Source organism: Podarcis cretensis (assembly GCF_951804945.1).
Source record: "Podarcis cretensis genome assembly, chromosome: 16".
Lineage (NCBI taxonomy): Eukaryota > Metazoa > Chordata > Lepidosauria > Squamata > Lacertidae > Podarcis > Podarcis cretensis.
In genome coordinates this window covers 10128846-10153815 of record NC_137186.1, presented here as the reverse complement: position 1 = coordinate 10153815, position 24970 = coordinate 10128846, and the positions used below count along the sequence as shown (strand labels likewise).

At 52.0% G+C, this 24970-nt stretch overlaps 1 protein-coding gene across 5 annotated transcripts in view; it reads left to right on the top strand.

The window, feature by feature from the left end:
* SHC1 (SHC adaptor protein 1) overlaps positions 1 to 24970 on the top strand; it is a 47710-nt gene that overhangs the window by 5910 nt on the left and 16830 nt on the right. For 2 of the 5 annotated variants that reach the window (XM_079958099.1, XM_079958100.1), the window contains exons 2-4: positions 14193 to 14354; positions 20914 to 20984; positions 24112 to 24175. In XM_079958099.1, the coding sequence (XP_079814225.1) occupies positions 14196 to 14354; positions 20914 to 20984; positions 24112 to 24175 (294 nt within the window). In that variant the 5' untranslated portion in view covers positions 14193 to 14195. Of the gene's footprint in view, positions 1 to 2354; positions 2467 to 6303; positions 6358 to 13763; positions 14355 to 20913; positions 20985 to 24111; positions 24176 to 24970 lie in introns of those variants that run through there. The other 3 variants (XM_079958098.1, XM_079958097.1, XM_079958096.1) reach the window with 3 other exon arrangements.

Genomic DNA, 24970 nt, shown 5'->3' with positions numbered 1-24970 from the left:
ATTTTTTTCCTGTTTTCCTCCTCCAAAAACTTTGTGCGTTTTATGGTCTTGTTTGTCTTATAGAGCGAAAAATACAGTAACTGGTGGAATTCTACAGGTTGGGGTATTAGTGTGTGAAAACAGTCCAGATCTAAGGATCCCTGAATGGTGGAAATGTCAGGTGCCATCCTAGCACCCAAACATCGTTACTTGGTCCCAAGTGGTTCCTTTTGCACCTTGCACCTAGCTAATTCCGAAGGCTGCCTCAAACAGCCAGGTTGGAAAAGGGAGATTGTAAGAAAAACCCTAAGAGACCAGGGATATGGGGCAGGAAATTTTCTTGAAAACTTTCCAGCCTTCTCTGGGGGAATTCTTTCTGTTTCATAAGTCCATTGATAACGATAGATGCCAGCTGCAGATTCTGTGTTAGGTGAGGCTGGCAGTTTCAAAGGAGGTAACTGCTTTGTACAGAGACAGACCATGTATCGTTTCAGGCAGAGGGTTATTCCCAGCCCCACCTGGAGGTGCCAGGAATTGAACCCGAGGCCTTCCCTATGCAAAGCAGGAGCTTTGCCTCTGAGTTACAGGCCTTCCTCAGGACATTTAGCATTGTTTTAAAAATAAAAGTAAAAGGAACATACTCTTTAGGGCAGGGCTGGGGAACTGGATCCAGCTGGCAAATCAGATCTTTACCTCTGCACATACCTGCAGAGCCACCCTCCTGTCAATCACCTGAGAACAACAAGCTTCATAATCCATGGCCACTGGTCACGCTTGCTGGGGCTGATGGGAGTTGTAGTTCCACAACATCCAGAGGGCCAAAGTTTCCCCATACCTGCTCTAGCTGGCATCAGAAAATGTTTTGATTCAAACTGAAAAAACGCTCTGAATCGAATTTTCCTAATATGTGCATGGCAAACTTTTCCAGTTCAGAATTTTCTGAAAAAGCCACATTGTTTATAAAAGATCCACTGCCTGGCAGGGCTGGACAACACATGGGAAAACGAGGCAAAGATACTCCAGTGACTCCACCCTTGGCAGGGATGGGTAGTGGGCCTACAACTTCCAGGGGTGATGCGATTTGGAGTTCAGCGACATCTGGAGCACCAAGGCTGCAGGATCCATCCCCGTATGGGACAGCTGCATATTCCTGCATTGCAGGGGTTGGACTAGATAATCCTCAGGGTCCCTTCCAACTCTGCAATTCCATAATCTGGACTTTTAAGGGAACAGGACGTGGGGAAGCCTACCTTATCCCAAGTCAAGACCCCTTGGCGTTTCTAGCTAGGTACAGTGGTGCCCCGCAAGACGAACGCCTCGCAAGACGGAAAACCCGCTAGACGAAAGGGTTTTCGGTTTTGGAGGTGCTTCGTAAAACGAATTTCCTATGGGCTTGCTTCGCAAGACGAAAATGTCTTGCGAGTTCCTGCGGGTTTTTTCCCCTCCCCCCCCTTTTCTAAGCCGCTAAGCTGCTTATCTGCTAAGCCGATAAGCCGCTAAAAGCCGCTAATCCGCTAAGCCGTCAATGGGCTTGCTTCGCAAGACGAAAAAACCGCTAGACGAAGAGACTCGCGGAACGGATTAATTTCGTCTTGCGAGGCACCACTGTATTCTCTACACAGACCAGCTGCTCTCCAGGTTTTCAGACAGGGGTTATTTCTCCACTTTGCATGCCAGGGACTGAACCTGGGGTCTGCCATGTGTGTATCAGATCTGCAACCGAGCTACGTTTTTTCTCCTTGAAATAGCTCAGGGTCCTAGTCCTCATGGTTCTGAATGGTTTATAGGAAGCGTACTATTGGTCCGTCTGGTTTATAGCAAGCATCCTATTGGTCTGACTAGCTCAGCATTGTTTACCCTGACTGGTAGCACCTCTCCAGAGTTTGACAAGGTCTTTCCGCCCCCTTTGTAAAGATTCTGGAGCTTGGACCTGAGACCGTCTCTGTGCAAAGCAAGCTCTTTACCGCTGTGCTTCTATCTGCGACACCCTTTTCTCTGGTCCTTTAACTGCCTTCCGCTGAACTTTGTGAAAGAAAGAAAGACCAATTCTTCTGCCAGGTACATCAAGGCCAGTGTGAGTTCCTTCCATGGTCTGGTTGGGTTGGTCACCTGGGGGACGTCTGAGAACAAAGGAATGTCTGAGCTAGGACTGGGTTATGGGGCTTGTCTTGTTCCTGCCAGAGAGGGCTGGCTGATATCTCAGATTTCAGGGCTTGTAAAATCAGGATGGCCTGCAAAGGAGGCGGGGGGGGGGGGGAAGAAATGAAGAACCAGAAGCAGTTTTAAGTTAGGGAAACCTCCTCTTCTCTCTTCTAGGAAGAGGAGGAGCGATTCCTGAAGGGGTGAGGCTGTAGTTTCTACTCTCGCGTTTGCTCTTACTTTCTGAGACGGGGGTTAGCAAAGTGTGTGTGTCCAGGCCAGCTTTTCAGCAGGGCAATTTGCTCTCTCCGTTCCCAATCTGTCTGTGCGAGGGATCGCCGGCCTTTCGTAAGTCAGCCGCCCGGGAGGAACAACGCCTTCCTGCCTTTGCCGGAAGGGAGAAAGAGAGTGCCATGTCTCCCTGCGCCGGCCTCCGTTTGGAAGGGAGTGTGCTTGGCCTCTGCAGAAGCCACAGCCCGCAATGGCACTCTCAGGCCGGGGTGTGGGGTTGCTGTTTCCCACATCCTTATTTCTGCAAAAGGTTGACACCTCTGCAGCTGAGTTGGAGAGCCGAAGTTTATATATGCCTCTAAACCAAAAAGTAAGCTTTGGAACGCCCCGAGTCTTACATGTCTGGGGATATGCCATAGGAACACAGGAAGCTGCCTTATACTGAGTTAGACCACTGTGTAGGGTTTGGGGGCAGTGTCTCCTATCAGCCCTGCCTGGAGATGGTGAGGACTGAACCCAGGGCCTTCTGCATGCAATGCTGGAGCTCTGCCACTGAGCCACGGCCCTTCCCTTCGTTGCTCTGAGTGCAGCGATCAACACCGAGACTTGAACCCATGGCAGCAGAATTTCCCTACTGACTTATTAGTTATTGCATTTTCTATCCGGCCTACAGTAGTATCTCGGGTTACATACGCTTCAGGTTACATATGCTTCAGGTTACAGACTCCGCTAACCCAGAAATAGTGCTTCAGGTTAAGAACTTTGCTTCAGGATGAGAACAGAAATTGTGCTCCAGCGGCACGGCAGCAGCAGGACGCCCCATTAGCTAAAGTGGTGCTTCAAGTTAAGAACAGTTTCAGGTTAAGTACGGACCTCCAGAACGAATTAAGTACTGTATTTTTTGCTCTATAAGACGCATAAGACGCACCAGACCATAAGATGCAGCCAGTTTTTGGAGGAAGAAAACAAGAAAAAAAATATTCTGAATCTCAGAAGCCAGAACAACAAGAGGGATCGCTGCGCAGCGAAAGCAGCGATCCCTCTTGCTGTTCTGGCTTCTGGGATAGCTGCGCAGCCTGCATTCGCTCCATAAGACGCACACACATTTCCCCTTACTTTTTAGGAGGGAAAAAGTGAGTCTTATAGAGCAAAAAATACGGTACTTAACCTGAGGTACCACTGTACTTCTCCAAGAAGCTCCATGGTTCTCCCCATCCTCAGTCAAAGAAAAATAGAATTGTAGAGTCGGAAGGGGCCCTGAGGGTCATCCCCACACAACAACCCTGTGAGGTAGGCTAGGCTGAGAGGCAGTGACTGGCCAGGGCCACACCCCGTGAGGATTCGAATCCTGGTCTCTCCCAGGTCCTAGTCCGACACTCTAACCACTACACCACTCTGCTTCTCTGGGCAAATTGTTCATGCAGTTTTCCCCCTCCTTTTAATGCCGCAAGTCCATTTGGTCAAGCGTTCTGCTTTCATGAAAATCCCCCAGTCATGTGATGGGGCGAGCATCTCTCACCCCTGTTTGTCCCCCTGCAACTGGCATTCTGGGATGGACTTCCTTTGAACATGTGGGCTCCACGAATCCATGGAACCCACCCCCCTTCTCAAAAGCTACATAAGCCATAGGGAGACGGCACTGGGCACCCAGCTCTGCCTTCCCTCCTGCTTTCAGGCCTCCCTGGCTTGCTCCCCCCACTAGACAGCTCATTAATCACAGCCTGTTTACTGCTGACTTTCTCTAGCCTGCTGCGTTTTCCTGCTCCTCCTCTGAGCTCCCCTTATCTGGTAGCCTCCCGCCCTAATCTCTCCCATCAGCCAGGCTCCATGCCTGGGGCGAGGTTAGGGCCCCAGATAGAAAGGCTTGCTTGCTTCCAGCAGCAACACCAGGAAGTTCAAATCCTGTTTGTTTGCCTCCCGCACAAGCATATCTTGGACTCTGCATTCTTCCTTTGGAGGTTACCGGGGAGGGGACTTTGCCACCATATCAGCCCAAGGCTGTGGGAATGTCTATGAGGAGTGTGTGTGTGTGTGTGTGTGTGTATGTATTTCACACAAACACACATAAACTCAATTTATTCATTTTGGAAAACCAGAAAATGTACAACAGTGTACGATAGGAACTTCCCAAAATGCTTAGTTTATCAAATACAGTGGTGCCTCGCAAGACGAAATTAATCTGTTCCGTGAGGCTCTTCGTATAGCGGTTTTTTCGTCTTGCGAAGCAAGCCCATTGACAGCTTAGCGGATTAGCGCTATTAGCGGTTTAGCGGCTTTTAGTGGATCAGCTGTTAAGCAGCTTATCAGCGGATCAGCTGATAAGCGGCTTAGCGGCTTAGGAAAAGGGCGAAAAAAGCGAAAAAAAACCGCGGGAACTCGCAAGACATTTTCGTCTTGCGAAGCAATCCCATAGGGAAATTCGTTTTGCGAAGCGCCTCCAAAACGGAAAACCCTTTCGTCTAGCGGGTTTTCCGTCTTGTGAGGCGTTCGTCTTGCGGGGCACCACTGTACAATAATCACATTTGTCAGATTATAATTGCACCCTTAATAACCATAATCATCATAATTTATTAGTTATATGCTAACTAATCTGATCGGTTGCCCCAGCCACTCTGGGCGGCTCCCAACAAAAATAGTAAAGCACAACACAACATGCACCAAAAACATCCCTGAACAGGGCTGCCTTCAGGTAGCGTCTTCTCTGAAAGACTCTTCTCTGGTTGACACACTGGCTGACAAGAGTACAGTAGACACAACCTGCAGCGTCCGCAACCCGCAGTGCCGCTTCTGCACATGTGCGGGTCGTGATTTGGCGCTTCTGTGTTCGGTACTTCTGGGTTCGGCGCGGTGTGCAACCCAAAATCGCACAACTTGAAGCATCTTGTAACCTTCAGTATGACTGTACTCAGTTCTGGGCTGCATGGATAAACAGCATCTTGTGTGGGAAGGCTGCTGTCCGCACGATACATTTAAAGCAGTATCATACCCCTTTAAAAAGTCATGGCTTTCCTGCAAAGCACCCTGGGAGCTGCAGTTTCTTAAAGTCACTGACACTGCTGAGAGTTTTTAGGAGACCCCTGTTCCCCTTGCAGAATCACCATTCCCAAAGTGGTTTAGCCCTTCGCTTCCAGAGAACTCTGGGAGCTGCAGCTCTGGGGTGTGAGGGAATAGAGGTCTCAGCACCCTTAAGCTACAGCTCCCAGGATTCTTTGGGGGAAATGGTGACTGTTCAAAGGCATATGACGCTGCTTTAAAGGTATAGTGCGGATGGGGCCTCAGTTCAGCTGTTCAAGCTCCTCTCTAGCATCTGAAATTTCAGCAGGACTAGGCACTTGAGGAAGGGATGGGGTAAGGTGGGGGGTTAGAAGTTGAGACTTCCTGGGAAGCTGAATCTGCCACCCGTACAGCATTCTGTTCTCCTACGAACCTCTCCTTATATACACCCCCAGCAATGCTGCCTTTCGGGTTTTGGCTTAAAAGAGCTTTCCAAGGCAGCTTTGAGCAGGGTTGGGAGCAGAGACGTCTCCCTGATGACATCTGCTCTGAAATACAGCGGTACCTCCGGTTACATACGCTTCAGGTTACATAGGCTTCAGGTTACAGAATCCGTTAACCCAGAAATAGTACCTCCGGTTAAGAACTTTGCTTCAGGATGAGAACAGAAACCGTGCTCCGGTGGCACGGCGGCAGCTGGAGGCCCCATTTGCTAAAGTGGTGCTTCAGGTTAAGAACAGTTTCAGTTTAGAATGGACCTCCAGGACCGAATTAAGTACTTAACCTGAGGTACCACTGTACTGTCCCATGGACACCCCCAAACCTCCTGAGCCTGCGTACAGCAGTTTCCTGCTTCTTTCATGTGTTCCCTGATTTCCAGACCCCACCCCACCCCGCTTTCCAGCATACGCCATGGCTCGGACTGTCCTGGCTAATTCCCTCTTTGTCACTGAACCGCAGGTCTCATTCCCAAGAAGAGGGGCCCTCCGGCATCTGCCTGTGATGGAGTACACGGTAAGGCCGGCTGCCTCTCCCTTTCCTGGGTGTGGTGGAGGGCTGGCTGGCTGGCTGCTATGGTGGCAGGTCAGCCCTCTATGTCCCCTCCCTTCCCTCTCTTCCCGGTGGCGTTGATTGTGGTCTCTCTTCATTCATTCATTTTATTTGCTTTTCCACACATGGTGGGGGGGGGGGGAATCACGCTCGAAAAGGCTTGCAGCAGAGAAAGCAGGGGTGCATTTCAAAATCAACCCTGGAAAAACAATTTCATACCAACATAATAAAGCAACAACTCAACAGCAAATATCACAGCCTGCAAAACAATGGCAGCATTTCGATAATATAGTGATAACCAAGTTACATTAACAGGATTCAGAAATAGCAAGGGAGCTTGACAGTCTCACCTTGGTCCTAGGAACACCTCACCTGTGATTTTCCTCGCTGTCGGTCCCCTGCAGCAACTTGCAAGCAGTGTTAGAAACTCAGATACACAAGCTAGGTGCTAAATGGCTCCTTAAACCAAGGTTGCAGTCATCAAAACAGAATGTCTAGTTGCCATTTTGGGGCAAGACAGGTCATCTTATTTTTCAGATGACTGACTGACTGTGATTGATTCTCAAACATCTGGCTAGTTCAGATGACAACCTTGAGCTAGGTTAAGAGCTTTGAGAACTTAGAAGCCCCTTGGTCCAGGGACCGTCCACATATATATTGGCCTATTCTGGGTTTTTTTGGTTTTTTTAATTAATCTTTATTGGTTTAAAATCAACACATGCACACAAAGAACATTTAGGGGGGAAAGCAAAGAAGAAAACAAAAATAAAGCAGACAAAGAAATAGCAAAATTATACAAAATAAAAAATATACAATATATATTGACCCATTCTGAACTCTTTTTCTTTATGGTGGCACGGACCATTCATAACGTAGGGATGTTCTTCACAACTGGGAGCAGGGCAGAGGGGTGGAGTGAGTGAAGCCAAGCTACAATAATTAATTATAACGTTTTTCATTGCTCCTGCTCATTCTGCACAAAAAAAGCATTTTGGTTCCCGATATTCTTTCCGATTGTGCAGATAAAATATAACTAATAGAATTCTACAGGATGAGGTATTAGTGTGTGAAAACAGTCCAGATCCAAAGATCCCCAGGCTTGCACCTCTAGATGGTGGAGACACCAGGCGCCATTCTGGTGCCCAAGCATCTTCGCTTGGTTGCAAGTGGCCAATAGCCAGGTGCAAAATGCGCATGGCGCATTTCAAACACTGCTTCCAAAGCTGGAAACAGCCCCCCCCCCATTATTCTGCTCTTCCTCTGATCAGGGGATATGGCAGCATACAAGGTTTCCTAGGCTGGTGGGAGTTGTAGTTCAGCAGCACCCGGAGGGCCAAAGGTTCCCTGCGCCTGGCGCATGTTATCAAAAGGGACGGCAAGGCATGAATCTAGAGAGGCGGGAGCCTGTGACCTTTCTGATGCTCAGTGCATGCTATCCTGACCTAATAGGGCAGAAACAAAATGGAAATTTATAACTGGGGCAGAAACGAAATGGAAATTTATAATTGGGGCAAAGGCCCTAATCCAGTCACAAACTGAAAGTGGGTTGCGAAGGTTGTTCAAATGGGTTGCAGGCTTTGCAAGTAAACCCCAAATTATTACTGCATGTGATCTTGAAGGGGCACGATGAGCAGCCCTTACAACTCTCTGTTTTGTTGGTGAATTGTAATGCTGTTGTTGACTGCCTTTATTGTGGCCCATACCACCAAAAAAAAAACCCGTGCTCCCTTGATTCTTTGCTGGCTTCCAATGCTCTGCGCTGCAGCGACCCCACCTTGTGGCTAAATGAGAACATCATTGCTCAGCCCTGAACACTTAACAAAGGAAGACATGTATGGGTGCAAATTTCACAGGGACTAGCATCCTGCTGCCCGCGATTTGGCAGGTGGTTTCCAGAATGAATATGTGAACCCCATCCTGTGCAGTTGTCCTCTCTCCCAGTTCTCCCTCTTCTTCAAGGTCTTCTTCCTCCTCCTCTCCAAGACATCTCTGCTTTCTGCCACCTGCCACCTCCGTCCTTCCCACCCACCTTGCATTTTTTAACCCGCCGGCTAACATTTCTGTTGGCACTTTGATCAGACCGCGGGTCGACCAGTTGGACCACGCTGGCTGTTCAGTCTCACTCATTATTGCTTACACTGACCGGCAGGGTTTCAAACGGCAAGTTTCCCACCTGGAGATCTTGCAGGTGGATCCCAGGACAGAAGTTTCTAGCCCTCATGGTTTGGAAAAAGCAGAGGTCCCGGGCCCTAAGGAAGTCAGACTATCCTCCACCAGGGCCAGGGCCTTCTCAGTGATGGCTCCGACCTGGTGGAATGCTCTGTCCTATGAGACCAGGGCCCTGCAGGATTTAACTTCCTTCCGCAGGGCCTGTAAGACAGAGCTATTCCGCCTGGCTTTCAACTTGAACTTAGCCTGGTCTTTTATTCCCCTTCCTTCCCTCCCCCTTCCCTTTTTCTGAAGATTACCTGCTCTGCGATCCCACAGCTAATTCTCCCCTGGTCTCCTCGCTGGCCCAAATAGGACTAATTTAGCCAGCTAGCCCTAGTGATCATCTAATGTTAATTGGATGGATTTCCCCCCCCTAAATTGATTTTTGATTGTTATTCACGTTTTATACTGTATTTTATGCTGTTTTTGTTGCATCAATTAAATGTTTTAAATTTGTTGTTAGCCGCCCTGAGCCCGGTTTTCTGAACCGGGAAGGGTGGGGTATAAATAAAAAAATATTTATTTATTTATGATTTAAACGGCAGCAACTCTCTGGGGTTCCGGGCAGGAGACATCCTGAAGAATTGAACCTGCGACTTTATGCACCCAGAACTGGTGCTCCAACCACTGAGCGCTTGCCCTTCCCCCTTAGCCTTATGGTAGGAGACCCCCCCGCTCCAGGAAAACTTTACCCCCGGACAAGAAACCACCTCGGAGGGCCAGGCTGCTGCGGAAATGGCTGCTCTTTCCGCCCCCTCCCAAAGCCCCTATAGGAAGAAGGCCCAGAGGGGCCTCCCGCACAGGGTGTGCCTTCCTGTCTCCCTGGCCCCCAGGGTTCTTGAACTGGGGCTGAGAGGCCAAAGGCACATCCGCTAGCCTTGTTCGGGGAGGGAGAGCCATTATTTAACCTTCCCTCCTCCTTCCGCTTCTTCCCTCTTTCAGGTCTTGGGGGTCTCATGATCCTGCCTCCCTCTTTCTTTCGGAGGAGGGAGCCAACGGGTGAAACTCTGCCTCCTTCCTCCCCTTGAAAGCTTCCTTTTTTTTATTTATTTAAAGGAACCAGTTCCAGTTCACAGTCCAACATGTTTAAAAGAAAAGGAACTTCCACCCCCCCAAGCTAATGTTTGTCCCTTTGCAGAACAAACCAGATCAGTTCCTGTTCCGTTCGGGGTGCGGGGGGGGGGGGAGGCCAACCAAAATGATCAAAGGGGGGGAGGAATAACGTTAGTCAGAGATGAGGAGACAGAAGGTGATTAAATTTATGCATGCCATGGAGAAAGTGGAATGAGCAAAAGTTTTTCCTCCTCCTCTTTATAACGCTCGAACTCTCAGGGATGCCCAGTGAAGCTGAAAGTTGGATGGTTCAGCACAGAAAAAGTACTTCTTCATGCAGCGTGTTGTTAAACTACAGAACTGCTTCCTACAAGAGGCAGGGATGGCCAGCAGCTTGAACCCTGGCCTCTCCCTGATCAAAGGCTTAATTTAAAAAAAAAAAAAACGCACACCCACCCACACTGGTATAAGAATGGTTTGTTTTCTTTTTCCTGACAATTTTGAACTTTCATCTTAAAGGCCCAAATCATATATACCGTGGTACCTCCGGATGCGAACGGGATCCGTTCCGGAGGCCCGTTCGCATCCTGAAGCAAATGCAACATGTGTCTGCGCATTTGCATGGGTCGCTATTTGCCGCTTCTGCGCATGCTCATGACATAATTTTGAGCGTCTGCGCATGCGCAAGTGGCGAAACCCGAAAAGGCTTACCCTGAAGCGACTTCAACCCAAGGTATGACTCTGTGTGTGTGTGTGTGTGTGTGTGTGTGTGTGTGTACACAGAGAGTAAGAAATGAACTAGAAATTGTTCCAAGCTTTGCCCCCAAATGGACTTAATCAGTTCCCCCAGCGATTTGGTGAACTTCACCCAAGCGTTGCCTCCTTTTCCACCTGGGCTTTTGACCCCTTACGAAATACCAGCACCTAGCGTGTATCTCTGTCTTTGTAACACTGTGACCGGCCTGATCCGGCAGCCAGGCTCGTCTTCTTAGAGGACTAGACAAATTCAGGGAGCATAAGGCTCTCAGTGGCTGCTGGCCAGCATGGCTACATCATCCCTCCATGATCAGAAGTGATATGAATGGCAGTCGCTGGCCGTTGCAAGTGGGGAGAGTGGCTGTTGCGCTCAGGTTCAGTTTGCCAGCTTCCTTTAGGAGTATCTGTTTGGCCACTGGGAAGGCTGGGCTAGAAGGGCCTTTGGCCTGATCCAGGTGGGCTTTTCTTTTGTTCCCATGAGTGGCAGGGAGGGAAGGAGGGCTCTTGCCTGTGGACTTCCTGGAGGAATCTGATTGGACATTGCAAGAACAGAATGCTGGGTTCCAGTGGGCCTTTGACCTGATACCAGGAGCCAGGCTGTTCTGATGTTCTTGAATACATAGCAGTATTGTTGATCATAGGCCATGCTGGCTGATGGGAGTTGTAGTCTTAACATCTGGATGGCACAAACTCAGAGGACGATAGAATTGTAAAGTTGCAAGGGACCCAAAGGGTCATCCACTCCAACCTCACCCTGCAAAACAACAACAACAACTTGCCAGAGGCTGGTTTATACCTTCCTCCTGGATTGAGGGAATTCGGTGCTTAATTGTGGGATTAAAAACCGGGATTTTTAAAAAGTGCAGCTTGACTCTGATTGTGGGCTTCAACACCTAGGAGCTCGCAAACCTTTGTCTAATGGCTAATCTTGTTATCGGATCCTGCCCCCCAATTTTTATTTTTATTGTGAGGATTTGGAGTGGTGAAGAATTGCTTTGTGTGGCTGGAATCGTCGTGACAAAGGGAATGCTCTAGCGCTAAGAGACCGAGGCTGCAAGCGGAACCCGCCTTTATCTGGGAGGAATCCCCCTTAGATTCAGCGGGACTTGCTTCTGAGTAGGCCTAGGTGGGGCAGCAGCCCGAGTTGTGTGAGAAGCCTGACTCTCCTTTCGAATCTTGCTACTTGCATATTACTTGGACAAAGCCTTCCTTTGCTTCTCTCTCTCTTTCTCTGTCCAGGTGCGAGGAAATTAACAGTGGCCTACCTTGCAGGCCTACCTTGCGGGACGCGGGTGGCGCTGTGGGTTAAACCACAGAGCCTAGGGCTTGCTGATCAGAAGGTCATCGGTTCAAATCCCCGCGATGGGGTGAGCTCCCATTGTTCGGTCCCAGCTCCTGCCAACCTAGCAGTTCGAAAGCACGCCAGTGCAAGTAGATAAATAGGTACCGCTCCAGCGGGAAGGTAAACGGCGGCGTTTCCGTGTGCTGCTCTGGTTCGCCAGAAGCGGCTTAGTCATGCTGGCCACATGACCCGGAAGCTGTACGCCGGCTCCCTCGGCCAATAAAGCGAGATGAGCACCGCAACCCCAGAGTCGGTCACAACTGGACCTAATGGTCAGGGGTCCCTTTACCTTTACCTTGCAGGATATAGTGTCAACTTTTATATCCTAAAGCGTTAACTAAGAAAGAGGGAGAAGGGGTTCCCCTATGCCATAAAGAACTCCATGTAAAACCAGAGGTGTTGTCAAGTCAGGAGTGTGGCTTCAGATGAGGAGTGGCCCATATTAGATCGGGACCCACCTTGTGGTCCCCATTCTCTCCTCTGCACCCTCTGCGCTTCCTGCCTGTGTCCTGCCTCCCCCCTCTCCCCCCTGCGCTCTTCCCACCCCACCCCCTCCAGCCTAGCTGCCGGAAAAACCTCCCTTCGCTTCCCTGTGCAGCCACTGACCTTGATTTTCACAAGTGTGTGTGTGCTGCCGCTCCGGCTCTCTTCCCCCACAAGGCCCCACCTCCCTCCCTCTGCATTTTATTATACAGATGCCTTGTCTTCCTTTCCGCACATTTGGGGGGGGGGGCAGAAGCCAAGCTCTTGTGAGTCAGCACTGCCCTACCATTGGCAGCGGGGGGGGGGGGGCTTGGCCTCTCTCTCTCTCTCTTTCTCATTCCACCGCACCCCCCCCTACCCGCCCGCGCCTGCCTCTTCCCCAGAACGGGAGCCGCAGTCACTTAGAGCCCAGCAGAGATTGCGAGCAGGATGCGGTAGCAATTAGTGTCTCTCTGCTCTGGAAGAAGCAGCAGCAGCAGCGACTGCAGCCAGGAAGAGGGGAGGAGGAGGAGGTGTGGGGAGAAGAGCCCAGATTGGGGCTGCCTGCTGGTTCCCGAAAGCAAGGGGGACTCGGATTCCGCCTTCGCCCCTTGAACCAGCCGGGTGCAGGGGGGCCACCACCCGTTTCCCCTTCTCTTCGGCTCCCGGCGTGTTCCCAGACCTCCATCTCTCCGAGAGAGGCAGGCTGGCGTCTGCCCGCTGATTGACACGTGGGCTCCCGTGACTTCACAGAGGAGCCTTATTCGCGTTCCTGGCAGACCCTGCGGCCGCGCCACCTCTCCGGTCCTTGCCAAGCTGGGCCCAGCTGGAAGGCGCTCCAGGGCCTCCCTGCTCTTGGATAATAATTTTTCTCCTTTTCAAATACATCTGTATACGTTGAGCATCCGTTCAGCGGAGCGGCAGGCGAGCTCGAGACCGGAGCATCCGCCGTTCTGGACGTCACCGGCTGCTTTCTGCGTCGGCTGCTTTCTGCATCTCAGCTCTCTCTCCCCCCCCCTCTCTCCTGGGCTGTGTGAGACCTGCTGGCGGGGCGTGGGGTGCCTGTGGCCAAGAGGACGTAACAGGACCTTTGGCAGGCGGCCCCGGGGCAGGGCGGCCGTTCCACAGGTGGCGTGACGGCTCTCCAGGGTGTGTGCCAGCCACTCCTCCCTCCCGGCCATCGCTCCGGCCTCAGGGACTAGCCGGCGGCCTCTCCCTCTTCCTCTCGAGCGCAGCAAAGCTGTCCAAGGGTCGCTGGTCATCTGGCGGCGTTGTCAGGGGGCGGGGGGCACGGAGCAACGTCTGCGTCCTGTGACGACGACAGTCTTTCACCTGTGGCACAGTGTCCCCGCTTCTGCTGCCCTTCTTGCGCCAACACCTCTCTTCTCCGCAGCCATGCCTACAGGGGGCCGGACAGGAGTCGTCTCGCTCGGATCCATTCTGACTTTCGTGGGCTCCTGAGTTTGGTGTCAGGGCTGCACACCCTCGCCATCTCCTGCTTCTCTCCCCCCCGCCCCCTGGCGCCTTGGTTTCGTCCCGTCTCCTCCATCGGTTTCGGGGCATGGATCTGCTGCAAAAGAGCAAATACAACCACTTGCGCAATGACTCCCTTTCCTCCCTGGAGGAGGGCTCTGTGGTGGCCGATGGGGACTCTCCTGTGGACCCCCTGGTGGCAGTCCCCTCCCTGCCCAGCTCGCTGTCCTCCTCCTCGCTCAGCCCCATGCTCCCCCTGGGCGAACTGTCCTCCGAGTCAGAAGACAGCCCCACCACCCTGTGCTCCTTCTTCCCCAAGATGGCCAACCTGAAGCTCGCCAACCCGGCCACTCTGCTCAGCCTCCGTGCCTTCTCCAAGGAGGCGGGCAGCTCCGGGGAGCATCCGCCGCCAGCGGCACCACCACCACCTCCTCCTCCTCCCCCCGTCGCTGCCGCGACTACCTTCGCGGACTCAGCGGGGACTGTTGGTCTCTATTCCCAGGATATGAACAAGTTGGGCTGCGCCAAGAGGATGAGGGTGGAAGGCGGCCAGCTGGGGGGAGACGAGTGGACACGGCACGGCAGCTTCGTCAACAAGCCCAGCCGGGGCTGGCTGCACCCTGACGACAAGGTGATGGGCCCCGGAGTCTCCTACCTCGTCCGGGTAAGTGAGCGGCGATCGCGGGGGGCGGGGACAGTAGGTAGTTCAGGGCATTTGTGGGTGCAGCGGTCTGGCAGCAAGTCCCAGTCGCTGGGAACCCTGATTGGTTGGGACACGTATCTCGGCCGGGGATGGGGAACCTAGTGGTCTTCTAGATGTGGCTGGACTCCAACTCCCATCTGGCTGTGCTGGCCGGGATCGAATGGGGTCAGAGTCCAGAGCCCACGATAGAGCCGCTGGTTGGCAACTAGCAAGGTCAGTATGGGAAAGTGGACCAAGAGCTTTTCTCCCCTTCCTAGTTCAGTGTGTTACTTGGGGTGCACTGATTGGCCATAGCTGTCTTTCCCCGCTTTCACACACCCCTCTGTTGCTGTGGGTGGGGAGGGGGATAGTTGATCCCACTGAGGGAATCGCTTGGATTTGATCTTGGGGGTCTCCAGTTGCCAAGACCTAATGTGCAGGGGACATACTTTGCTGAAGTACGTCTGCGTGTTTGTGTGTGTGTTGGCAGTGCCTCTTTAGCTAAGAAAACAGCGCCTCTCCAGAGCATACAGAGAGCCTCTTTTCCATAGCTGGCCTCTCTGGGAACAGGGTAGGTGCTTCCACGTGGAGAGAGGGCGTGCATGACCTACATAAGTTGGGAGAGGGCTGTCGCTCCGCAGCAGAGCATTGACTCTGCATGGAGAAAGAAGGCCCCAGTGGCATCTCTGGGTAGGGCTGGGGGGGGGGGAACTGTCCCCACTGAAGCCCTAGAGAGCAGCTGCTGCCATTCAGCACAGACAGTAATGACCTAGATGATCTAATGGTGTGATTCTGTATGAGGCAGCTTTTGAATTCGGCTTCGCATCTTTCTTGGTTCCTAGGAGGACAGTGGCTTGAAGGCAGAACCACTGCTTTGCATGCAGAAAGTTCCAGATTCAGTCCCCAAGGGTTGTCTCCAGGAATGTCCCCTGCCCAAAACCCCAGAGAGCCAGTTGGTATCGATAGTACAGAGTTAGATTGACTATATCTATACAACACAGGTCAGGGATCACTGCTACGAGGAAAGCAACCTGCTGCATCAATCCCCAGCATCTCCAGGTAGAATCATGAGGACTAGAATCTTCCTGTTCCTTTTCAGAGGCAGGGCTATAACTTGGCTGAGGGATCACATGCAGCGTTAGAAACTCAGATATACAAGCTAGGCACCAAACAGCTCCTTAAAACCAAGGCTGCAGTCACCAAAACATAACATCTAGTTGCCATTTTCGGGCAAAAGAGCTCTAAAGCCTTGTTTTTCAGATGATTGACTGACTGTGATTGATTCTCAGCTAAGCATCTGGCTAGTTCAGATGTCAACTCTGAGCTTGGTTAAGAGCTTTGAGAACTTGAAGAAGAAAAGTCGCTTGATCCAGGGACAGTCCACATATATATTGGCCTATTCCGACCCCTTTTTCTTAACGGTGGCTGCTCACGCTCAGGCTGCACAGAAAAAGCATTTTGGTTCCAGAAATTCATTCTGATTGTACAGATAAAATATAACTGATAGAATTCTACAGGATGGGGTGTTAGTGTGTGAAAACAGTCCAGATCCAAGGGTCCACAGATGGCGCCCAGGCATCTTCACTTGGTCGCAAGTGGTTGAAAGCCAGGTGCAAAATGCGCCTGGATAATTTCAAACACGGAGCACGTGCCTCACACACGGATGGTCTCAGTTACCTGCACCTCCAGGTAGAGCAGGGAGTATCCCCTGCCTGAAACCCCAGAGAACTGCTGCCAGCCAGTGTAGACAGCACTGAGCCAGATGGACCAGTGATCTGAGTCTCTGTATGAGGCAGCTTCCTATCTTAACTTGTCATTTTGAGACAGGAGCTGTTGAAAAGGCCACCGAGGAGAGTTCCTGCTGTTCCTTTCAGCCTCCTCCCCATCTCCCAAGAAAGGCAGCACTGCAGACAATTCTGGGCAGGGGCCACATCTTACTCTGGCCTCTTTGTGCAGAAATGAGGGGGGGGGAACACACACAGCCCCTTTCTCCCTTTTCTCCCCACAGAGGCTGCCAGCCATGGCTGCGATGTGGCCTCCCTGGCAGGCATCTGTCCCGGGTCTTCTGCTCTGCCACATGATTGCTTCTGACAAGCGTGCGCCCGAGCGTCCATCCCCCGGGCCACAGCGCACATGCGCCAGGCGCATAAAGTCGGCCTGCATTTCTCTTCTACTTCCCCCGCCCCCCTTCCAAGCCTCTGGCTGTGATGACCGCCAGCCCCAGATCTCCTCTTTGGGAGGCTGGGGCATCCCTCTGTGGTTTGGCGGAGTCCAGGGACTGGTCAGCCCGTTGCTGCTGGTCCAGGTGTGTGCCTCTGCATCGTCGCGCTGCCCACAGACTGCTTGAGAACTGAGATTATCTGGCAGGAAGATCGTTCCACCCACCCACCTGCCCCAGGTAAATGGTAGGTCTTGGTGATGCCTTGATACATCGCCCAGGACTGGTTTGAGGGCCTGAGCACGATGGCACTTTCACCCGCAATGTAACACCAGGTGAAGGCTCCATTGCGCTTTGACCCTCAAACCGAGGGAGGAATAAGCTGCTAGGCGCCGTGGCTGATAGAGCCCGTTTTCCCCTCGGCGTGCTGGGTGCTGGCGGTGGAGGGATTCCTGCCAGCGCCATGCATGTGGAGGAACGAGCCCCGCAAGTCTGATATTGTCACTGCTCCTGCCTAGGAAGTTGAGGCGGTTTCATCTTGGTGCCTCGTGGGGCCGGGCCCAACGCAGCTTGTTCCTCCCACCGCTTTCCAGTGCTGCGGTGTATCACTGTATCGCGATGTTTGGCTGGTGTTTGGCCCAGCTCTAATGAACGGAACAGGCTGCCTTGCCTGTAAAGCGCAACCAGAAATGCCAAATAAACATTCCCCTGATGGCGTGCAGAGTGCATACCTTGCTGTTTCCCCATTGGGTGGTCTGAAGTTGAGTCCGAACCATCGAGTCAGACCGTTGCTCCACCAAACTCAGTATTGTCACACTGGCTGGCAGCAGCTCCCAAGGTTTCAGGCAGGGGTATTTTCCCCAGTCCTACCTGGAGGTGCCGTTGAGGATTGAACTTGAGACATTCTGCAAGCGAAGCAGGTGCTTTACCACTGAGCTGTTGCCCTTTCCCTGAAAATAAACCAAGATTCTAGTCCTCATGTTTCTGATTCAATAGGAACATAGGAAGCAGCCTTATAGCAAGTTCATCCATCTCACTCTGGATTGTCTACACTGACCGGCAGCAGCTCTCCAGGGTATTTCCCCAGCCCTACCTGGAGATGCTGAGGATTGAACCCGATACACCTTCTGCATACAGAGCAGATGTCCTGCTGCTACCCAGACTCCTTTTAACCTTTGACGCCACTTCACCTTTCCCCCAACCCTGGACTTGAGCCTCACTGAAACCTTTGTCTGGTGAGGGGCACACAGCTGTGTCACTGGGAGTGTCTTTGCCCTCGGTGCCCCAGTGCCGACTCTGTACAGAGAACGATTGGTTGTACCCTTAACGGGAGAAGGTGAGCAGTAGGAGGACTAGAGTCCAGATCCAGGTCTCCAGTCCATGTTTTCTTGACCACCATTGCTGGTACAACACAGGAAGGGGGCCGGTTTTCCAACACCCCCCTCCTTTTCCTCCCCCTGCCCTTATATCCTTTTGGATTTATGCGGAAACAAATTCACACGCAAACCCCTGCAACCCACCCAGGGGAACGCCTCCTTTCATGCTCCTTGCTTGCTGTGATCTCCAGGGTCAGTTTCAAGACTGATGTCTTGGAGGCAGCTGCAGCTTGGTGGCAGGACACCTGCTTGGCTTGCAGAATGTCCCATCTTTAATTCTTGCCATCCCCACATCGGGCTGACAAAGGTGCCCTGCCTGAAACCATGGAGAGCCGCTGTCAGTCGGTGTTGACAGTGCTGAGCTCAATGGACCAATGTCTTCCTGTCGATTCAGCATCATGAGGACTGGAATCTTACGGTTATTTTTAAGGAAGGCCATAGCCCAGGGGCAGAGCACCTGCTTTGCTTGCAGAAGGCTTGATCCCCGGCGTCTCCAGGTAGGGCTGGCTATGCCCCCCTCTGCCTGAAACCCTGGAGAGCTGCTGCCAGTCAGGGTAGACAGTATTGAGCTGGAGGAACATCTGATCTGACTTGGCGCAAGACAGCTTCCTCTTTTCCAAATCGCCACTCCGCTACAGAGACCGAGCCTTAAGCGTCCTTGGCTTAGCCTACTCCGTAGGGTGGAGACTCGGCAAGACGACAAGTTTGCTGCCTCTGAGTGCCCGGGAGGGTGGCAGAGGATTGGAAGACGGAACAGTGCCCTGAGAGCGTTCAGAAACAGGGTCTGGCGAGCAACACTTGTGTTGCCACTTCCCCTTCTCTGACTCATACTGGTAGCCTCACCTCGCCTTGCTGGCGTCGCTGAAGTCTTTGTGTCTTCCCACCGCGCACAGCCGGCCTGGCAGGTGCCCAGTGGCACATCCTGTGCCAGCTGCTTGCCCCTTCCGCCCTCTTTGCTGTCGGTTCTTCATCCCAGCTGGCGATTGTGCCAACGAATCTCTCCTGCGCCCTGTTCCACGAGCAGCAACAGAAAGGCTGTGGCTCGGTCGGCAGAGCCCCTGCCTTGCGTGCAGAAGGTCCCAGGTAGGGGACAGCATCTTAAAAAGCAGAGACATCACCTTGCCAACAAAGGTCCGTATAGTAAAAGCTATGGTTTTCCCAGTAGTGATGTATGGAAGTGAGAGCTGGACCATAACGAAGGCTGATCGAATGGATGCTTTTGAATTCTGATGCTGGAGGAGACTCTTGAGAGTCCCATGGACTGCAAGAAGATCAAACCCCTCCATTCTGAAGGAAATCAGCCCTGAGTGCTCACTGGAAGGACAGATCCTGAAGCTGAGGCTCCAAGACTTTGGCCACCTCATGAGAAGAGAAGACTCCCTGGAAAAGACCTGATGTTGGGAAAGATGGAGGGCACAAGGAGAAGGGGACAACAGAGGACGAGATGGTTGGACAATGTTCTCGAAGCTACCAGCATGAGTTTGACCAAACTGCGGGAGGCAGTGGAAGACAGAAGTGCCTGGCGTGCTCTGGTCCAGGGGGTCACGAAGAGTCGGACACGACTAAACAACAACAACAAAAGGGCTGGGAGAGACTCCCTTTCTGAAACCCCGGAGAGCTGCTGCCAGACAGTGCAGACAATACTGAGCCCAATGGTCCAAGGCAGCTTCCTGTGTTGCTAACCAGCTGGAAACGCCACTTTGCGATCAGGACCAGGAGAGGCTCTTTCTCACAGGCTCTGCTGTGTATGTGAGGTCATGGGAGCTGGGGTTGCTTTATCCAGATGAAGGATACAGAGTGTGTTTGTTTGTTTGTGTGTTTGTTTGTTTGTTTGTTTGTTTGTTTGTTTCTCTGGGTGTAGAAGCTAGCTCACTGCACAGAGGTACAATTCGCATCCGTTCCTCCACCCACTTCAGAGATGGGTTGGTGAGGAGTCACGGGTGTCTCCCCGTCCCACTGCGACAAGCTCCCCTCCCGCCTGGTCTCCCAGAACCAGAAGAGGCATGAAAAGGACAGAGCAGTGGAAGGCTGCATGCAGGCACAGTTTCTGATTGCTTGGGGAAATCCCCGAAGAGAAGGGGGCTTAGGCAGCTGCGGGGAGGCAGGGACATTCAGTCTGGGCAATTAATAATAATAAGAAGAAGAAGAAGAAGAAGAAGTTGTTTTATTTATACCCCACCCTCCCCAGCCAAGACTGGGCTCAGGGTGGCTAACACCAGGTATAAAAACCAATTGATTAAAATACAACTTAAAAACAAGATTAAAATACAACATTAAAATGCAGCCTCATTTCAGTAGAAACTCAAATCAAAAACTTTTTGGGAATGAAAACGTCAAATCTTCACCAAGGCCAACTATCCAGACTGGTCCTACGTGGGCTAGAAAAAAGCCAGGGAAGTCCCCAAATAGGAGTTCCATCACAGAAGGAGAAAGGATTGATGGGGGAAAGACCGACCAGGGATAAGCTGCTGTGCTCACTAGGCCTGACTGCCAGCCAGTAAAGACCGTGTTTTTACTAATAAAGAGTGAACTCCAACTTTGGTGTGATTTACTGCTGGCTCGCTGTACGATAGGAGGTGGCCTGGAACTGGGCCTTCTCTGTGGCAGCCCCCTAAGTTCTAGAATTCCCTTCCTGCAGAGGAGCGAGCCTCTGGCATTTCCACTATACAGCCTTTGACCCCTGAGATGGTTGTTTCCGGGGCCCATCGCCCTATTCCTGCAGCTGCATTTGGCTTTAAGTTGTCGTCGCCCTCCCTGGGACCTGCTGGCGGAGGACAGAAAATAAATTCAGTGATGGTGGTGATGACTAATAAAGATAACACTGCAGCTTGGAAGTCTTCCAGGGGCCCTACCTGTCCTCTTGTTCCCTTAGGGAAAAAAGGGGAGGTGAGCAGGGTGGAGGTGGAATAATTGATTCATAATATCTTGGTGGTGGGGATGAGAGTGAATGGGAACAGAGGGGACTTTGGGACCTAACAGGCTCTCCCATTCTTCCTTCTCCCATCAGTACATGGGCTGTGTGGAAGTTCTCCAATCCATGCGAGCTCTCGACTTCAACACGAGGACTCAAGTCACAAGGTGAGCTGTGCAGTCATCTGGGGGTGGGTGGGTGGGGCAGGGGAGATTGGGCGGGATAGTTATGTTGTGCCGCCGCACAGGCTTCAGTCAATCACTCGGGGTCACCGACTGGTTGGATGCAGAGGAACAGTGGGAGGAACCAGGTGGGAAACCCCAAGGGAAGAAGGCTCAGAGCCCTGGGATTGGTGGTGGGGCGATGATGCAAGTGGTCAGAGGGAGAAGACCAGAAAGAGGTGGTTTCAGAAGAGGAAGAGGTCACAGGGTTTAGTGAGCCGGGAGAGTCTGTGGCAGAGAGGAGTCCAGAATTGGAGGTAGGAGAGTGGGATGAGGGAAGCCAAGAGGCGGAGATAAGTCAGGCTGGTGGAGAGTCACAGGTGTCTCTCCCACCCGCTGTGAGAAGCTCCCTTCCCCACTTGTCTCCCAGAACCAGAAGAGGCATGAAAAGAGCGGAGGAGAGGTTGGCTGCACGCAGGCTCTCAGTCTCTGACTGCTTGGGAAAAAACCCTGGGGAGGAGGGGGCTTAGGCAGCTGTGAGAAGGCGGGATCCTTCAGTCTCTGCAACTGCTTCATGGGGGCAAGATGAGTTGCTGTTCTCATTAAGCCCGACACTCCTATTCAGACTTTTGTTTTTTGCTAATAAGGAGTTAACTCCAACTCACTTGGGTGATTGACTGCTGCCTCGCTCCTGTCACTCACTAACCCCTAAAGCAGAAATGCTGTAAGCTTTGAGAGGGTGTGTCCCGTTGTGTCTCTGCGTGAGTTGCCGCTCTGGGCTTATTTCTTTTCCATATCTGCCTGTGTGTGTGTATGTGTGCAGAATTCTGCTGTACCTCTGCACCGTACTGGGTATGGCTGCACAGGGAGCATTGAGACGATCAAGACACATGTCTCTGCATGAGGCTTGTCTTATGTGTCTCTACATGAGTTGCTGCTTTGTGTTTGCCTCCTTCCAATCTGCATTTTCTCGGTGGAGGTCATTTAGCTTGACGGTGTGATCCGATAGTCTTTCCTGCCCTCAGAGGAGGCTGCCTGTTGTAACTCTGGATGAGTTCCTGCCCCGGGTTTCCTCCTGCCCTCTGGCACCTGTTGGGGAGCCAATTTTGTGGCGCCTCTGCATTGGCTGTGTATTGGCTCAACCAGTCACTCCCAATGCAGAAACACTGTGGAATTACCCACTGTCCGGGGAGGCTGCCTGTTGTGCCTGTGGATGAGACACTGTCCTTCCAACCAGGCTTTGCTGGGGGCCAAATAATTCTGTTACGCCTTTCAATCGGCTCAACCTGTTGTCCCAGTGCAGAAATGCTGTAGAGTCGCCCACCATTAAAGGAGGCTACCTGTTGTGTCTCTGGGCGAGATGCCGCCAAGTCATTCCGTGGTGCATCTACATCAGATGCAAACTGGGCCCTTGGTGCAGCAAGATAAACTGTGTCTCCCCCACCCCTGTTAATTAAATCCCAAGAACCGAGCCTGTAATGCCCGAGACTCAACAATAATATTAATAATAATTTTATTATTTGTACTCCACCCATCTGATTGGCTTGCCCCAGCCACCACGGCCGTGGGAAGCCAAAATTGGCTGCAGAGGCCAGCAGAGAGGCAGGCTGCTCCAGCTCATGTCCTTAGCAGCAGCAGGAAATAGTTAAAGCTGAGTTGGAGGGGGAGCAGAGAGGCGTGTGTGTGTGTGTGTGTGTGTGTGTGTGTGTTTGCACTGTAAGCCTGTCCATTACCGGGCAGACGCAAGGTCTGGAAAAAGGTGACCGGAGGGAGCAGCCAGCAAGAGATGGAAAGGCATCAGCAGCCAGGCCCCAAGCCTGCCATCAGCGGCCGGCGTTTTTTTGTTTTTTTTTTTAAATAAAAAAAAATTAATCCGCTAAAGACAGGAAGCATTTATACAGCATCATCAAATATTAACAGCACTCGCTCGATTTCTTCCCCCACGTCCTCTTCCATCCTTGCTCTGCTACCAAGGAGCTGGGAGACACACAAACACACACACACACCAAACAAACAAACAAAACACAAACACACTGTGTGTGTTTGTGTGTGCACGGGCTGCCTGTAGGGGCCACATGTGGCTCTTTAGCCAGCCCTCGGGACCACACACCCCTCGCCAGGCCACGCCCCCCCAATCCACCTTGCTTTGCATCCTCTTTGGGTTTTCTTTCCTGCCCGAAAGGCGTCCTTGAGCTCTCACTTGCTTGGAAGGGTGACCGACGGATGTGTGATGTGCGTGTGTGTTTAGAAACCTCTTGACTCTCGGGTGGCTGGCAACGTAGCCTGCTGGGCAAAGGAAGCAGAGCAGTGACAGGGCAGCGTCTCGTCCAGAGGTGCCCTCACTTGAAGGTGAAGGGACCCCTGACCATTAGGTCCAGTCGTGGCCGACTCTGGGGTTGCAGTGCTCATCTCGTTTTATTGGCCGAGGGAGCCGGTGTACAGCTTCGGGGTCATGTGGACAGCATGACTAAGCCGCTTCTGGCGAACCAGAGCAGGGCACGGAAATGCCGTTTACCTTCCCGCCGGAGTGGTACCTATTTATCTACTTGCACTGGCGTGCTTTCGAACTGCTAGGTTGGCAGGAGCAGGGACTGAGCAACGGGAGCTCACCTCGTCACGGGGATTCGAACCGCCGACCTTCTGATCGGCAAGCCCTAGGCTCTGTGGTTTAACCCACAGCGCCACCCGTGTCCCATGTGCCCTCACTTAACGGCGGGCAATTCCACAGTGCTTCTGCACCGGGAGCGGTCGGTTGAGCCCATGAGCACCTGACATAACAATACGACAAAGGTAGAGAGTCCTAAGAACCTGACAAGACCCCTTGTGGGTGAAGCCAGCAGCCCGTCTGGTCCAACACCCTCTTATTTATTTAATTTATATACCGCCCTTCCTCAAAAGAAGTCAGGGTGGTTGGCCCACGCTGGGAAAACAGGCTGCTCGACATGATGGCAGGTCTTTGTCCTCTCCCGGCAGGGCAGTTCAATGAAAGAAAACGGGCGAGGGTTCAGGTGAGCTCTTCTACCACTTTTTGCCAGTACATACTTGAGATTGCAGTTGAGCCTCCAGGTCCTTTCCAGCTCCACAATTCTAAGATTCTAAACACCCATCCCTCATTTCTCTCCTCTTCCTTCAGGGAGGCTATTGGCCTAGTCTGTGAAGCTGTGCCTGGTGCCAAGGGAGCCGTTCGCAGGAGAAAGGTGAGGTGGACAGAGAATACTTCATTGTTGTTCTCTTTGGCTCTCTGTTGTCAAAATTCGCCTCATACATCTCAAGAGCTGTGACGCCACTTTGAAACTATCATGGCTTTCCCCCAAAATACAGTGGTACCTCGGTTTATGAACTTAAACCGTTCCGGAAGTCCATTCTTAAACCAAAACCATTCTTAAACCAAGGCACGCTTTCCCTAAAGAGGTCTCCTGCCGCCGGTGCCCTTCCACCATTCGGCTTCTGTTCTTAGACCGAGGTAAAGTTCGCAAACCAGGACGCTACTTCCGGTTTTGCGGAGTTCGTAAATCAAATCGATCGTAAACAGGACTGTTCTTCAACCGAGGTACCGCTGCTGTATTCTGGGAGCTGCAGCTCATTACGGGTGCTGAGAGTTGTTAGGAAGCTTTCCTCTTCCTCTCTCAGAGCTACAATTCCCAGAGGTCCATAGGAAATGGGCTTGATTGTTAAACCGCTCTGGGAATTGGCAGGTAAGGGAAAATAAAAGAAAAAGGAAAGTTCCCAGGTGAGAGCTGGAACGGTCCACCACTTTCTGTGTGAGACAAGGGTTGAGAGCTACTTTTGAGGAAGAATGCTGCGTTTTCTCTTTCTCTGCTTTTTTTATTTTTATTTGGATTAGTTTCCTTTATCTTAATCGTATCACGAAAAAGCTTTAATAAAATCTTGCCAGACTGTATGTTGCCTTGTGTGCAGCTACAAATTGGATTCCTCACGCAAGGCAGCCTTCTGCGGTAATCCAGTGGTAATCCACTCTCCTTTCAGTGCAG